General features: G+C 44.0%; 1 protein-coding gene across 1 annotated transcript in view; it reads right to left on the bottom strand.

Moving 5' to 3' along the window:
• Nucleotides 1–15,313, bottom strand: part of RELL2 (RELT like 2) — a 42,421-nt gene that overhangs the window by 1,818 nt on the left and 25,290 nt on the right. Inside the window, 5 exon segments of the mRNA XM_030212773.1 lie at nucleotides 1,823–1,945; nucleotides 1,947–2,325; nucleotides 5,182–5,364; nucleotides 14,381–14,444; nucleotides 14,568–14,633. Coding sequence (XP_030068633.1) covers nucleotides 1,832–1,945; nucleotides 1,947–2,325; nucleotides 5,182–5,364; nucleotides 14,381–14,444; nucleotides 14,568–14,633 — 806 coding nt within the window. The 3' untranslated portion in view covers nucleotides 1,823–1,831.

Below are 15,313 nucleotides of genomic sequence, written 5' to 3'. Positions count from 1 at the left end.
TAAACTAGTGTCTAGCAAAGGGTTGTTTTTTTTTTTTAATTCAAGTTTAAGTTTCAAGTTAAGCTTTGGAACTTGTTGCCAAAGGATGTAGTAAAACTTAAAAAAGGTCAAGAAAGATATATTATCACGGAGGGGAAGTTACTACATGAATAAATTGAATTCCAGCATGAAAATATGTGCCAAAGTTCAAAAAGGCATTTAAGAACTAACAATATATTTTTTAGACCTCTGTAGCGACTCATTTCACATGAGAATTCATCTCATGATTTGCTCAACTCCATCAGTCGATAAGGCTTTATTTCAATAAAGACATTGTCCTTCTTAAATAAATATTTACTATAATATCCAGCTTCATAAAAAAATAAACTCATGTAGCTTAAGTAGCAGTTTATTTTGGCTAAGCTCCTCCCAAGCTGCAGTATTAAGACGATGGCTGTGTAAGGAAACTGTTGTTTTCTGAGGGTGATGTAGCAATGAGAAAATATTTTGGCTGCATTACCAGTTCTATGCTATCTTAGGCTTTGGTTCATATTAATATGGTTGAGAAACAGAGAAAATGTAAGCAGAAAAGGACCATTTTGATCCACCCAGTTTAATCCCATTCCTGTTCCAAGTCAATCCTCATTAAAGTCCATATTTTTCCCACTGGCTTAGATATTAATAGTTCTCATCAAGTTAAATTCTGTTCTAAACAATGTCGTCTTTGAACGGCTCACAAGGTGGGAAAATGAGGTCTATTATGTCTGCTCACTTGTGATCTTTACAACATTATACATCAAATTTTGGCAACAATTAAACACAGTGCCCAATGGACTAATAGATTTCTCCTTTTTTGTGTCCATAGGGGGAAAAAAATCTTTATACACCTGGCCCATAAAATAATATCACCTTTGTTTCATCTTACAATATAGACCAAAAGTAGGAATCATAGTCCAGTATAGTTGACAGTGGCATAGCCATGGGTGGGCACAGGCCCACTTAATTTGGGCTCAGGCCCACCAAGCAGCAGTGCACCCATGCTGTACTGGAGGGAATCCTCAAGCCCTGCTAGCTAAAGACTCGTTCCCCCCCCCCCCCCTACCTTTTTAAACCTTTTCTTCACACTAGCACAGTCCCACCTAGGCAGAAACAGGAAGTTGCATCAGAGGGAAGGCTCTAGGGCCAGTGCAAAAAGTGTATGTGAACCGCTGCTCACTGCCGGTGACCTCAAGAACTGAAGAAAAGTTTTAAAAGGGGGAAGGGTTGAGAGATGGGGAGAGATGCCAGATTGTCAGTGGGGAAGGAAGGGGAGGAAGAGATGGAGGAAGGGGAGTAGACTGGAGGAGGGGAGGGGGAGAGGGAGAGGGAGGGGGATGGGAGGGGAGAGGGAGAGGGAAGGGGAGGCAGAGGTAAAATATTATGACCACCCCCTATGGGCTCATGTGTTCCCAAAATTTGCCACCTTGCTATGCCATTGTCAACTCCAGTTTTAGCAAACACCACATATGCTTATGTGGCTGTAATCTGTATTACAACTAGAGCAAAGCTGGGTGCACATTCTGGGCTGCATTGGCTGCTCCTGTTTCAAATGTACCTCTAATTGTTGAACTATCCTTGTAGAAAAGGCCTTATTATTTGCAACAAAAGCAGTGGAGTGGTTTGGACCACTGGGACCATGGTCAGACCAATATTTTTCCCAACACAGCATTATCAATAAGAGAGCTTGGGAAAAGGGCTGGAGATTAGTTTGTTTGGCCCCTCCAACCAAAAAGGTGTTTCACTGCCCCTGATTTTTAGGGCCTTCAAGTAGGGGAACCATGGAAAATAATAAATAACTACCTACCTGATGAATCTAGATGTTTTTTTCAGTGTCCTGCTTTCTGTCTAAAGTCACTTTGGAATCATTGTGCTCTTCTATTTCAGTCATTTCTATAGTTCCTCCTTCCCCTAGTGCCAGATGTGGGGAAACTGTTTCTCCTATATTGTTTGTTCATATACAGTTTTACGGATCCTTCTTGAATTTCATTCTCTTTTGTAACTGACACCTGAAATTCCTCATCTTTAACGCTAGACACATCTGCATTCTGTGCACCATCTTGGAGGAGATGGCCCTTGCTGGATTTTCTTCCTTTTAGCCCTTTTTTCTGGGTGCTGTTTGGCGGTGTTCCATGCTTAGGATGTTCCTGTTGAACTGGTCCATTTTTCCTGCATCCCTTTGGAGTTGCTTCAGTTTTTTTCCCTTCATGTGCCTGGTCTGCAATATTGTGCTTACTGCTACCGTCAGAAGGTGGATCATCATGTGAATCCTGAAAGCTTGGTCTCTTCCCTATGTGAGTGACTCGAAACCTGGTGGCAGAAAACAGTGGGCTTAGAACTTGAACTGAAAAATGAAGCTAACCCATTGAGCTCCTTGTTCTCGCAGAGGTTACAGAAACCAGAAGGAAAAAAAACTGCCAAAGTAATTTAGGTCCTTATTTTAGAAGCTTTATTTGTGTTTTGGACGTCTGAAAACCAGCATGTAGTCATACAGTATAATAAGATCTTATATCCCGCACAGGCCCATTAGGGTTTTGCATGGCTTACAATGTTAAGAAGCTAGGTATTCCTAGGAACAGTTCAAAATATAGCACCCAAATTCCACAGGCAGTACATCACATTAATCTTCTTCCACAAATGTCTTAAAAAGATAAGTTTTCAAAGATTTTCCTGAACTTTTTGTAGCATATCAGTCTTTAGAGTAGATGCAGTATATCCTTATGGGAAGGGGACGTGGTCTGGAGGTCTTTTGAGAGGAACTAGGGCAGGACAAAATATGGACATCCAACTCTGATTTCAGAAGGGGAAAGGACATCTGTGTCCAAAAAGATGGACGTTGTTAATTAGACCTGGTACTCAGCATATCTAGGTTACAGAAAGGTGCTCTGATTAAGCAGCTCTCCATTAGAAAGATTAAGGTAAGTCAACTCCTTAATCCCCCCAGTGGTTGCTGTCCCCCTCCCTCCCCCCCCCCCCCCCCCCAAATGCTGGCAAGGGATAGTGGATTCTGTGACAGCTTCAGAATCTGTTGATGTTCATGGTGAATATGGTACTAAAATTGTTTTAAAATTAATTTCTTAATAGACTTCTATATGGATTTTGAGGAATAGCCTAATGGTTAATGCAACAGGGCTGAGAAACAGAGAACCCTGGTTCAAATTCCACTTTGGCTGTTTGTGACTTTTTTTTTTTAATTGTGAGCCCTCACCTGCTATACACTGTTTCAGTAGCATTCACACTTGCAGGTGATATATAGGGATAGGGGAAGGGAATGGAACTTGATATACCACCTTTCTGTGTTTTTTTTTTTTTGCAACTACATTCAAAGCGGTTTACATAATATATACAGGTACTTATTTGTACCTGGGACAATGGAGGGTTAAGTGACTTGCCCAGAGTCACAAGGAGCTGCAGTGGGAATTGAACCCAGTTCTCCAGGATCAAAGTCCGCTGCACTAACCTCTAACCAGCTATTTTGGTGGCTTAATTTGGCCACCAAGCTTAGGGCTCGGTTTACTAAGCCGCACTAGCATTTTTAGTGCTCGCTAATGATTAGCACGCGCTAAACGCTAAGTCGCCCATAGGAACATATGTTTCTGGGAAAACTCAGAAGTTAAAAAAATAAATCACAAACAGCTGAAGTAGGATTAGATCTGGGATCCCCTGGTTCTCAATCCACAACTTTAACCATTATGCTACTCCTCTTCTCTACATGGATATCTGTGGCCATTTTATAACATAGATGTTCCTGTGCTGCCACAATGATGTCCATGTCCCTTGTTTTGCTCCATTCATAGTTTGGATGTTTCCGTTTGTAAAATGGTTGTTCATACTGGACATAAGCAGCTGTGCTGACATACAGCCTGTTCTAAAATACATGAGAGATGGATGTGCATATGTGACATACTGACATGGACATGCTTTAAAAAAACCACATTTGTAGTAGGAAGCATCACTGTCATTATCTTCCCATGACCTACATTGGCTTACCCCATAAGTTCTACAATGGAAAATACTATTTCCTGGGAACTGGAGTGTTCTTTTGTTAAAAGGTGAATATCACCTCATCAAATTCTCGTACAGTGCAATACAAATCAATGTCTGACCTTTCCTGCAACCACATGCAAGCATAGTTACCTAGGCTTGAATTCTAAAGCAAGTTCTGTTTGCCGGCAGATATATTATCCAGATATATTCAGTCCGGATCCAGATCTAATACCCTCTCATGTGCCCAGTGCCTTCAAAATCTGGAATGTAGGAACATTGGGAAGGCAAGGTGGGGAAGCCTGCCCAACTCTGTCAATGCTGTACCAGCTGTGTGGATAAATGGAGGACTTTGTTTTCCAGTGCTGTGAATCCAGAACTTTTCACTACCACTAAATGCTTCATTGTAGCAAAAACAAATATTAATAATTAATTTTGCTCTGCATTCTTAATTTTCACAGGATGACTTATCTCATGATCCACTTGTAAATCACTGGTGCCACACTAATGACTCCTCTCAAACAATCTGAGAATTATTAGGTTTTCTGCTGTTTTGTTTTGAACTTTGTTTTTATTTTTCCTTTTAGCCTAGGGTTATTGCCAGAATGTGGCAAGTCCCAATGGTGGCCAACTGTTAGAAAGGAAACCTTCTCTAAAACTGAGCCCATCTGTGACTCTTGTTATCATCAGTGCTCGCAAGTTCATTATTCTCCATGAAACACACACACTCTGCCAGCTCTATCTTGATCATGTATGAAGTGCCTCAGAGAAACAACAGTTACAACCTTGTGAATGACCCAGCAATGGTGTTAAACATTCAGGGGCCCGGGACAGCAACTGGAGAGGGGGCCCCCACAACTTACCTGCAGGCTATTCCTCTTTCAGCTTGAGGCAAACTTGGGGCTCCCTGTGGCATGGAAGCCCAGGGCAATTTCTCTGTTTGCCACCCCCTAATGCTGGTCCTGAAATGACCACACAATAACTGTTTCACAGTAGTGATATCTACACTTTTGGACTGGCCACTTTATCCACTGCTGATTTCCTTTCATCTCTGCTCCTTCTGAGAAACTATAAGGTTAGTGAAGGCTTGTGCAACTTCATATTTTGAAAGAAGTTGTTTTAATGGTTAGCATTTTGCCATGTGTGCAACTACCAAGGAAATTCCTTCATTAAAGGAATTACCTCCCAACTGAAAAGACGGTGACCTCTCCGGGCTGTGGCCTGCCTTTACCCTCTTTGGATCTGCCCATACGGTGCAATCGACTCTTCTTCTTGCAGTGAATACAGGGAGCAAGTGTTGATCCCAAGTGGACTGTGTGGTGGTGTGGAGGACCAGCATCCTGGCTGCCACGGTGGGGACAAAGGCTGTGAGAAGACAACAATGGTTAGGTCCTTGGCTTTTTTCTAATATGCTCATTTATGGATCCTTTCTACATGAAGTGAATAAATACCAACCAGTTTAGAACCTGGCACCTATGTGGAATGTCTAAAAAGATGTTTATTTTATGTCTGTTTATTAGGGCATCAAACCAATAAAGGTCTCAAGATCAAGTAAATTCTATAACAGCAACCAAACACACCTGACTATCAATTACTAAGGTGGTCATTGCACAAGTGCTATTCGCACTTTAAATGTCTCAATCTAAGCACTTATAAGTTTTTGTGGCCAAAACATATACAGCAGTATTTTTCAAAAGGGCAGGACAAAATGTTTACACCACTAAAATGTATAGGGCCAGCGGAAGCATGTCAGAGGCAGGACAGAGGAGTGTCAGGGATGGTGCATTGTCAGCAATATCTATTCCCAATTCTGGATAGCACACTGATGTATGTACAATGCCAGATGAACATTGGAAATTAATCTACCTTTAAATCATAAATAAGTGCCACTGCAGCATATTATTGTGACTGTTTGCATTGGTGCTGACTGTGAGAGAGCTGAGAGTCTGTGAGCCTGACTGCCATTTCTGTCCACCCAGGTCTGTCTGAGGCCCCTCCATCTCTGTACCTGCTACCTCCCCTGCCTTCCTGTGCCATGCCAAATGCCTCTTGCCTCTCACCCGTCTTTTTCCCCTCCCCCTCTGGGATGCGATGGGTCCCATCTATGAACCTGTCTGGTTCTCAACCTGTCCAAAACAGTTAGACAACTGCTGCTTTGGACCCAGTACAAACCTTCCCATGCAGCCTCTACCAGAGACTGTAAAATGGCAAGCATGATGTTTACATATGCCTTTTTTAAAAACTAGGTGGGAGAGCTGTAAACATTACTATTTGGAACATCCGAATTTCTGAAAATGCTGGCAGCTCTAAATGTTTAGGATTGCAAAACATCTATGCCTGCCATTTTAAAGCCAGCAGCTTCTCTGCCTCAGTACTGATATGTCAGCCAGAGTTGGTTATGGAAAATTTGGGTAGTACGACATTCTTTTTATTTAAATTGCTTTTTGTGATTTGATGCCCTTTATGTATTTGCTAATGGTGTATGTACCTTGTTCATTTTCTGTGCAGTGCTGGATAAACAATGGTTAAAAACAAAAACAAAAAAAAGTCCACGGCTAAATATTTTGTTCTGCTCTGAGGGGGATTTGAACCATATATCCCAGGATAGTGCCTGGTGTTCTAACTGTTAAGCTATTCCTCCACTCAACCCAGAATTGCAAAACATTTTATTCTCTTCTGAGGTGCAATACATTTTGCCCTGCTCCCAGGTGCAATACATTTCGCATCCCAAAGAACGGCAAAACATTTTCCAGTGCAGTATGGCAGTGGCGTTCCTAGGGGGGCTGACACCCGGGGCGGATCGCCGATGCGCCCCACCCCCCAGAGTGCAGCGCCCCCCCCAGATGCAGCGCAAACCCCCCCCCCCCCCGCAAAAGGACACCCCCCCCCCCCCGCGAAGGAACCCCCCCGGGTGCACGCCGCTGGCGGGGTGCTGCGCACGCCTGTCCTCCATTCGTTCCATGCTTCTTCACCTGTTCCGGGGCAGAGAAGAAGCATGGAACGAACGGAGGACAGGTGCACGTGGCACCCCCCCAGCGGCGTGCACCCGGGGCGGACCGCACCCACCGCCCCCCCCCCCCCCAGGAACGCCACTGCAATATGGAAAAGAAGAGTACCTTAATGGTTAGAGCACTGGGATTACTAGCCAGAGGTCCTCAGTTTAAATCCTACTGCTGCTCTTTGTGATGCTGAACATATTAGTTAACCTTCTATTGTGTCAGATTATGAAAGAAATACCTAGTGTTACCTGAATGTAACTCATTTTGATCTACTACTGAAAAAGGTATGAGTAAAATAAAACTAAATAACAACTTTGCATCCTAGGCCAATGCAAAACATTTAGTACTGCTCAGAGTGCAATGTTTTAAACCTCAAAGCAGTGCTAAACATTTTGCACCTCGGAGCAGTGCAAAATGTTTTGCATTTGTAAATGTTTTGCACCCCAAAGCATTTAGCACTGCCTTGGGGTGCCAAGTATTTAGCACTGTTTCAAGGTTCAAAATATTTGCAGCTCTGAGGTGCAAAATATTTAGCACTGCTTTGAGGTTTAAAACATTGCAGCTCTGAGCAGCACTAAATGTTTTGCATTGCCCTGGGGTGCAAAGTTTTTATTTAGCTATATTTTGCTCATACCTCAGAGCAGTGCAAAGCATTTTGTATTTCAGAGTTGAGTGGAGGAGTACCTTAGTGGTTAAAGCAGCGGGCTTGACTGCATGGGTGCCTGGTTCAAATTCCCCTCGGAGCAATGCAAAACATTTTACACTCTGCTTTCTTCTTCTTCTTTTTATTTTTTACCTTATTTAGCACTTCACAGAAGCAGAACAAGATACATACATACACACAGAGCAGGTCAAAATGTTTTGTAACCCAGAGCATTGCTAAACATTTTGCAACATAGACTGGCGTGGAGAAGTAGGTTAGTGATTAGAGCATTAGGCTTGATATTTACAGATGCCCAGTTGAGCTTCCACTGCTGCTGTTCCCTGTGATTTGGGGTATGTCAGTAAACTTAGTATCTAGTGTATCTGAATGTAAAACTCAGGTTGAACTACTGGTGTAAAAGATGTGAATAAAATCCAAATAAACATCTTCCATCCCAATGTTTTGCAGTGCTAAATGTTTTGCACACTGTGAAAGAACAGCATGTTTGAAGCCTGTAAAACTGCCTTAATTAGTGTGACAGGTAGTGTGACAGGAGGAGGCTCTCCAGTGTACAGCCTGGATCGGGCCCAACTTGTTTGTGCAGTATGAAGATACCAGAGGTGACATAGATGGATATCTAACTGCCTTTGAAAAAATTTGCCGCCTCAATGATATTCCTCAGAAAGACTGGGTACGCTATCTGGGAGGAAAGCTCACTGACAGAGCATTTGAGGCATTCAAAGGACTGTCTTTGGAGACATGCTCCCAGTTTGAGGAGGTGAGTAAAGCTTTGTTGAACCATAATGCTATTACCCCCGAGGCCTACAGACTAAAGTTCCGGACTTTGCAAAAGGGGGCAGATGACACAGCGAGTTTGTGATTCAGCATCAGCAGTGGCTCAGTGGAGCTGAGTTTAAAACCCTGGAGGACTGCCAAAACCTGATGGTCCTGGAGCAGTTTCTTCAGAGTGGTCATCCAGAGGTGAGGGAACACGTTCTACATCATCAGTCCCGTACTCCAGAGAAGGCAGCTGAGTTGGCTAACATCTTTATGGCTAATAGTCCGTGGTTCGCAAAGAGAAGCTGTCCTTATCCACAGCAGCAGGGATCTAAGGGCAGCCAGGGCCCTAAACCAAATATTCCTGCAACCTCAGAGACTGTCAGCAAACCCTCCAGTGCTCCCCAAAAACCTAAAGACTTTAGGCATGAACGTCCTTGTTACCAGTGTGGGTGCACAGGACATTTCAAAGCTTATTGCCCAGATAATCCCAAGCCTGCACTTAACAGCATTCCAGTTTCTGCACCAAGGCTGGTGACTTTCATAGGTGGTTCCAGTTTCACGAAGGAGGCCCAAGCAATTGCTGCAGCACAAAAAGTTACTGGCCATTGATCATTCAATGAAGCAGATAGGTTTCCACAACACTTCACCCCAGTAACTGTGAATCAGACCCAGATGGCTAGGCTTGTGGACACTGGCTCTAGTATGACTTTGTTACAACCAGAGCTAGTGCCGGAAGATGCAATTCTTCCAGGGTGCACTGCGGAGGTAGTGTTAGCCAATGGATCCAGAGAGACTGTACCCATTGCTCAAATATTCCTGGATATAGAGAAGTAGAAATAATGAAAAACATTCTGGTACCAATGTTGTGTGGAACCGAAATGGGTCCAATGAACATTACCCTTGATAGTGGAGTCAGATTTCCGCTATGGGGACCCGTAGTCAGGCCCAGGTGGCCCAACAAGCAGAGGTATGAATGAATTCTTTGCTTCGGTCTTCACCGAGGAAGATTTGGGTGGGATACCGGTGTCGGAAATGGTATTTCAAGCGGACGAGTCGGAGAAACTTACTGACTTCACTGTAAACCTGGAGGACGTAATGGGGCAGTTCGGCAAACTGAAGAGTAGCAAATCTCCTGGACCGGATGGTATTCATCCTAGAGTACTGATAGAACTGAAAAACGAACTTGCGGAGCTACTGCTAGTGATATGCAACTTATCCTTAAAATCGAGCGTGGTACCGGAAGATTGGAGGGTGGCCAATGTAACGCCCATTTTTAAAAAAGGCTCCAGGGGAGATCCGGGAAATTATAGACCGGTGAGTCTGACGTCGGTGCCTGGGAAAATGGTAGAGGCTATTATTAAAAACAAAATTACAGAGCACATCCGAGGACATGGATTACTGAGACCAAGTCAGCATGGCTTTTGTGTGGGGAAATCTTGCCTGACCAATTTACTTCAATTCTTTGAAGGAGTGAACAAACATGTGGACAAAGGGGAGTCGGTTGATATTGTGTATCTGGATTTTCAAAAGGCGTTTGACAAGGTACCTCATGAAAGGCTACAGAGGAAATTGGAGGGTCATGGGATAGGAGGAAATGTCCTATTGTGGATTAAAAACTGGTTGAAGGATAGGAAACAGAGAGTGGGGTTAAATGGGCAGTATTCACAATGGAGAAGGGTAGTTAGTGGTGTTCCTCAGGGGTCCGTGCTAGGACCGCTGCTTTTTAATATATTTATAAATGATTTAGAGATGGGAGTAACTAGCGAGGTAATTACATTTGCTGATGACACAAAGTTATTCAAAGTCGTTAACTCGCGACAGGATTGTGAAAAATTACAAGAGGACCTTACGAGACTGGGAGACTGGGCGGCTAAATGGCAGATGATGTTTAATGTGAGCAAGTGCAAGGTGATGCATGTGGGAAAAAAGAACCCGAATTATAGCTACGTCATGCAAGGTTCCACGTTAGGAGTTACGGACCAAGAAAGGGATCTGGGTGTCGTCGTCGATAACACACTGAAACCTTCTGCTCAGTGTGCTGCTGCGGCTAAGAAAGCGAATAGAATGTTGGGTATTATTAGGAAAGGTATGGAAAACAGGTGTGAGGATGTTATAATGCCGTTGTATCGCTCCATGGTGCGACCGCACCTTGAGTATTGTGTTCAATTCTGGTCGCCGCATCTCAAGAAAGATATAGTAGAATTGGAAAAGGTGCAGCGAAGGGCGACTAAAATGATAGCGGGGATGGGACGACTTCCCTATGAAGAAAGACTAAGGAGGCTAGGGCTCTTCAGCTTGGAGAAGAGACGGCTGAGGGGAGACATGATAGAGGTATATAAAATAATGAGTGGAGTGGAACAGGTGGATGTGAAGCGTCTGTTCACGCTTTCCAAAAATACTAGGACTAGGGGGCATGCGATGAAACTACAGTGTAGTAAATTTAAAACAAATCGGAGAAAATTTTTCTTCACCCAACGTGTAATTAAACTCTGGAATTCATTGCCGGAGAAAGTGGTGAAGGCGGTTAGCTTAGCAGAGTTTAAAAAGGGGTTGGACGGTTTCCTAAAGGACAAGTCCATAAACCGCTACTAAACGGACTTGGAAAAATCCAAAATTCCAGGAATAACATGTATAGAATGTTTGTACGTTTGGGAAGCTTGCCAGGTGCCCTTGGCCTGGATTGGCCGCTGTCGTGGACAGGATGCTGGGCTCGATGGACCCTTGGTCTTTTCCCAGTATGGCATTACTTATGTACTTATGTACTTATGTAGGTAGCAGAGATCACCTCTCCAGTTCCAGATCCTGAGCCAGTCCAGGTGGAACCAGCTGACCAAGTAACAGGAGAAAGCGCTCCAGTGCTTCCAGCAGCATCAGTTCCAGAGGTGACTGGGACCATGAGTATGGAACAGCCTGACTTGACTAACACACCTATTGATCAGACTTATGACCCTGATTTGTCAGAGTCACCAGCAGAGACCCTTCCAGATATGGATACTGATATAGGATAGAGACATGCTTTTCAGGAAGCACAGTGCTCTGACCCTGACCTGGAAACCCTGAGGCAGAGGGCTGGTCAACCAATCAGTGAGACTTGTAAAGATCGTATCTTATGGAAAGGGGGCTTGTTGTGAAGAGAAACTGATCTTGTTGATCCTAACAGGCCCTGGAGAGCAGACAAGCAGCTTATAGTGCCCAGGGCATACAAATAACAACTTACAGATTGCACACGGCATTCCACTAGCAGGATATCAGGAGGTGACACACACACACGCACCAGAGTGACATAGAACTTCTATTGGCCGGGAATATCTCAAGCCGTAGCTGACTATTGTCGAACCTGTGATGAGTGCCAAAGAGTGGGTAGGACCCAAGATCACCCCCAAGTTCCCCTGAAACCTTTACCCATTATCAGTGAGTCCTTTGAGAGAATAGCTGTGGATATAGTGGGGCCTCTAGCCAGACTGGGAAAAGATATATATTGACAGTGGTGGACTTTGCTACCAGATATCCTGAAGAGGTAGCTTTATCCTCCATAGAATCAAAGAAAATTGCCACTGCCCTGCTAGAAATATTTTCCTGGGTAGGAAATCCATAAGAAATTCTCTCAGACCAAAAGACACAGTTTATATCTGAGATGATCCAAAATCTGTGGACACACTGTGGAGTGAAATCTGTACATACCACACCATATCACCCTGAAACTAGTGGGTTGGTGGAGAGATGTAATGGGCCTGTGAGTGCATTCTGGGAACTGGGGGACCACTGGGAGTGTGGCTCCAGTAACCTAGAAATCACTGGGAATAATTTGAGAGCAGCAGACATGCCCAGAGGCGGTTGTGACCCAGTCGGTGGGAGGAGGGTGCTAGTGTAGAGCACAAGTGGCAGGTGCAGACAGACCTGAGCTGTGCTGGGGATAGACCCTCTAAGTGGTCACGGGGTAACCCCAGGTGGGTGGCTAGGCATTTCATCACACACACACACACACACACATACACACATACACTATACACCTTATACTGCCACCATAGGCAATGCTAGATGTTTGCCCCTAAAGGCTCTGAATAAACATCAGTGATGCAATGGGGACCTCACAGAGGCTATGTACTCAAAGTTGCTGTCAGTTCAGTCAGGTTTTGGTTTTCTCTGTATTTAATTGAGGAATGTGTGCTCTTGTACCTTCTTTTGCATGATTGTACCATTTCCTATCAAATTTTTGGAGTTTCTTTTCTTGTCTTTATGTTTTTACTCTATACACTGCTCTGCTCTGTTCAGGCAGTTAGAGTGGTCTAGCAAATCTAAATAAACATAAAAATATTTGTCCCCCCTGCAGGACATGATGGTGTGAGCTAGTCAAGCTTCAAGGGAACCCTTGAGTACATTTTATTTTCAGTTGTTTTCCATTACCACATTTTGAGACATCACCGTTTATGTGCTATACATTTTTGAATGCCTTTAGGAAGCCTTGGCCAGGGAATGGAGATATGCTGATTTCACATTAGGCTTCTAGGCTTAGTCTTGGGTATGTAAAATACATCACAGGCTCTAGATATTTTGCGTAAAATGCCTATATGCCAACATCTATGATTTTTCTAAAATGGCACTGTACACCTTCATCAGAAAGATTTTTGGACCATCATATTAAAATCTTTCAAAAGTAGTTAGAAAAGGAATTCCAAAAGTATAATCATCAGTCCTCAATGGTCAGAAATTCAGTGCCAAGCCATGTCTGGTCCGGTTAGAAATTCAGTGCCAAGCCATGTCCAGGCACTAGCATTGAATATTCATGGCTGACTGGCCAAGAGTTTGCCACTCAGATGTATGTGGGTCCTGGCCAATATTCATCTGGGACCTGAATAAGACACTTCTGTGGGACAGCCAGGACACACATGCAAGGATGTCATCCCTTGCCCCTCAATTCTGATTCTCCCCCCCCCCCCCCCCCCCCCCCACGGGGCTTTGCCACCAATACCAAAATCCCCCCATACCCCAGGATCTCACCACCAACAATGGAACTGACCCTGATTCCATCCGATCCTTCCTGCCACAACCCCTCCACCAATACCAATACCCACTGATTCTGCTCTCTCTTCCCCAATTCCAAACCTCCCATGTTTAAGTAGGCTCCACTCAGGCCTACCTTTAACTCTCTGGTGGTCCAAAGGATAATTTGCTCCTTATCCTAGCAGCTGCTGCTCTAAAATGGTGGTCATGACTCTAGTGGTAGTCTCAAGATACTCCCACTAGAGATCAACCTTCAATATATGGGGGACAAAATCAGGGAGGGATTGGAATTGGGGGAAGGATGGGAGAGAGGGAGGAAAGTGTGAGAGACGGAAGGCTCCACTGACAGATGTACAGGTGCTGGCTGATATTCAGTGCCAGCACCCACATAGCTTAAAGGCCAAAGTTAGGGCTATTATTTGTGCAGTCCTATGTGATCGCTTAGCTATGCAAGCACTGGCACTGAATAATACTACCACCACATAGCTGCCAGCAACTCCTCAACTCCTCAACTCCACTCTCGGAAGGCCCCTTTCCAGTCCACTTCAAAAATGGTCGGTCAGAAACAATATTAAGTGACTGGGGATCGCTCTTGCCCTGAAGGCCCACTAGACCACCAGAAGGTTTAAATGTAGGCCCAGGGTGGGGCCTGCAGGTGGTGGGTAGTGGGAGGGTGGGGGTGTGCTTGGTGGAGAGTGGAGGCACTGGGTGGAGAGTGATCACAGGGGGGAGGTGTGGAGTGGAGAGTGATCATGGGGGGGGGGGGGGGGGGAGGCAAGGGCAGGGGGGTTCAGTTTCAGTCAAAAATATACTTGCATTTTTGGCCAAATCCCGAACTTGGATTTCGGGCTCTATAGAAGAAGATATAAATTTTCTTTTATAATGCTAGTGAATTGTAAGAATTTTGATAACTGGGAAGGAGCATGATGAAATTGAAGCAAGTCTGTTTATTCCTCACCTCGGTACAGCAGCCACCTCCCTTTCATTGTCCCCCAGCATCTGCTTCAAGGCCTCTGCATTTGCTAACAAGAAAAGAAAAATTCAGTATGCAAAGTTTTCTTGAAATTGCACATAGAAAATTGGAAGATATGTCTAATTTGGAACAAACTTTGATAAGGATACATCCTGTTCTTAGGTTTGTCTACCTTCATTCTGAATGATGCACTTCACTATCCTCTCCACGGTATCCTCATTGGAAGCCTCTTCTGAGTCTGAAAGCAGAGAATTAGTAACATGTAAAAAACTTCATCTAATGCAGAGAAAACACATAGACCCATGCAACACGGAAATAGACTGCAGAATCGCTTGATGCAGGAACACCTATGAAGTAATGATACACAGGAAGAATGCATGGAGGTGACTTAAAGAACCAGATACATTCAATAGCTAAGCTGTGCCACCTTTTCCATTGTCTTCAGCAGAAGGATCTTGTAAGGATACCACAGATAAAGGAAATGACCTTGGCAAGGCACCATGAGAAAGCATTCTCAGTGGTAACACTAAAGTGCTGGAACAGGTTGTTAGATCCTGGTGAATTTTAAAAGGGTTCGCAAAATAAATAATAATCAGTTATTCGGTTGCTGTGCATCTTAGTTATTGGATATTAGCAAACTGATTAATTCTTTGGATATTGTTGATTTACTATTTGCTGCCTCTGGGTGTGTAATTTTCTTTTTTGAAACACTAGGCCAGATTTCCAACTGGTGCAGTGACCACATTAATTTAGGAGCTGGCACGGGCACTTAAATTAATATGTATATTTAGCAGCACTACTAGCTGAACATATGGATAGTGCAGTCACCATGCTGGCACTATCCATTTAGTAAAGCTCTTCTATTCAGCAAGCCCAAACTAAGCATATAAATTATCCATGTAGCAGCTGAATATTGCT

The sequence above is a fragment of the Microcaecilia unicolor genome, chromosome 8 (assembly GCF_901765095.1).
Source record: "Microcaecilia unicolor chromosome 8, aMicUni1.1, whole genome shotgun sequence".
Classification (NCBI taxonomy): Eukaryota; Metazoa; Chordata; class Amphibia; order Gymnophiona; family Siphonopidae; genus Microcaecilia; species Microcaecilia unicolor.
Note: the sequence above shows the minus strand (reverse complement) of the source record. Positions and strands in the feature narration are given on the sequence as shown.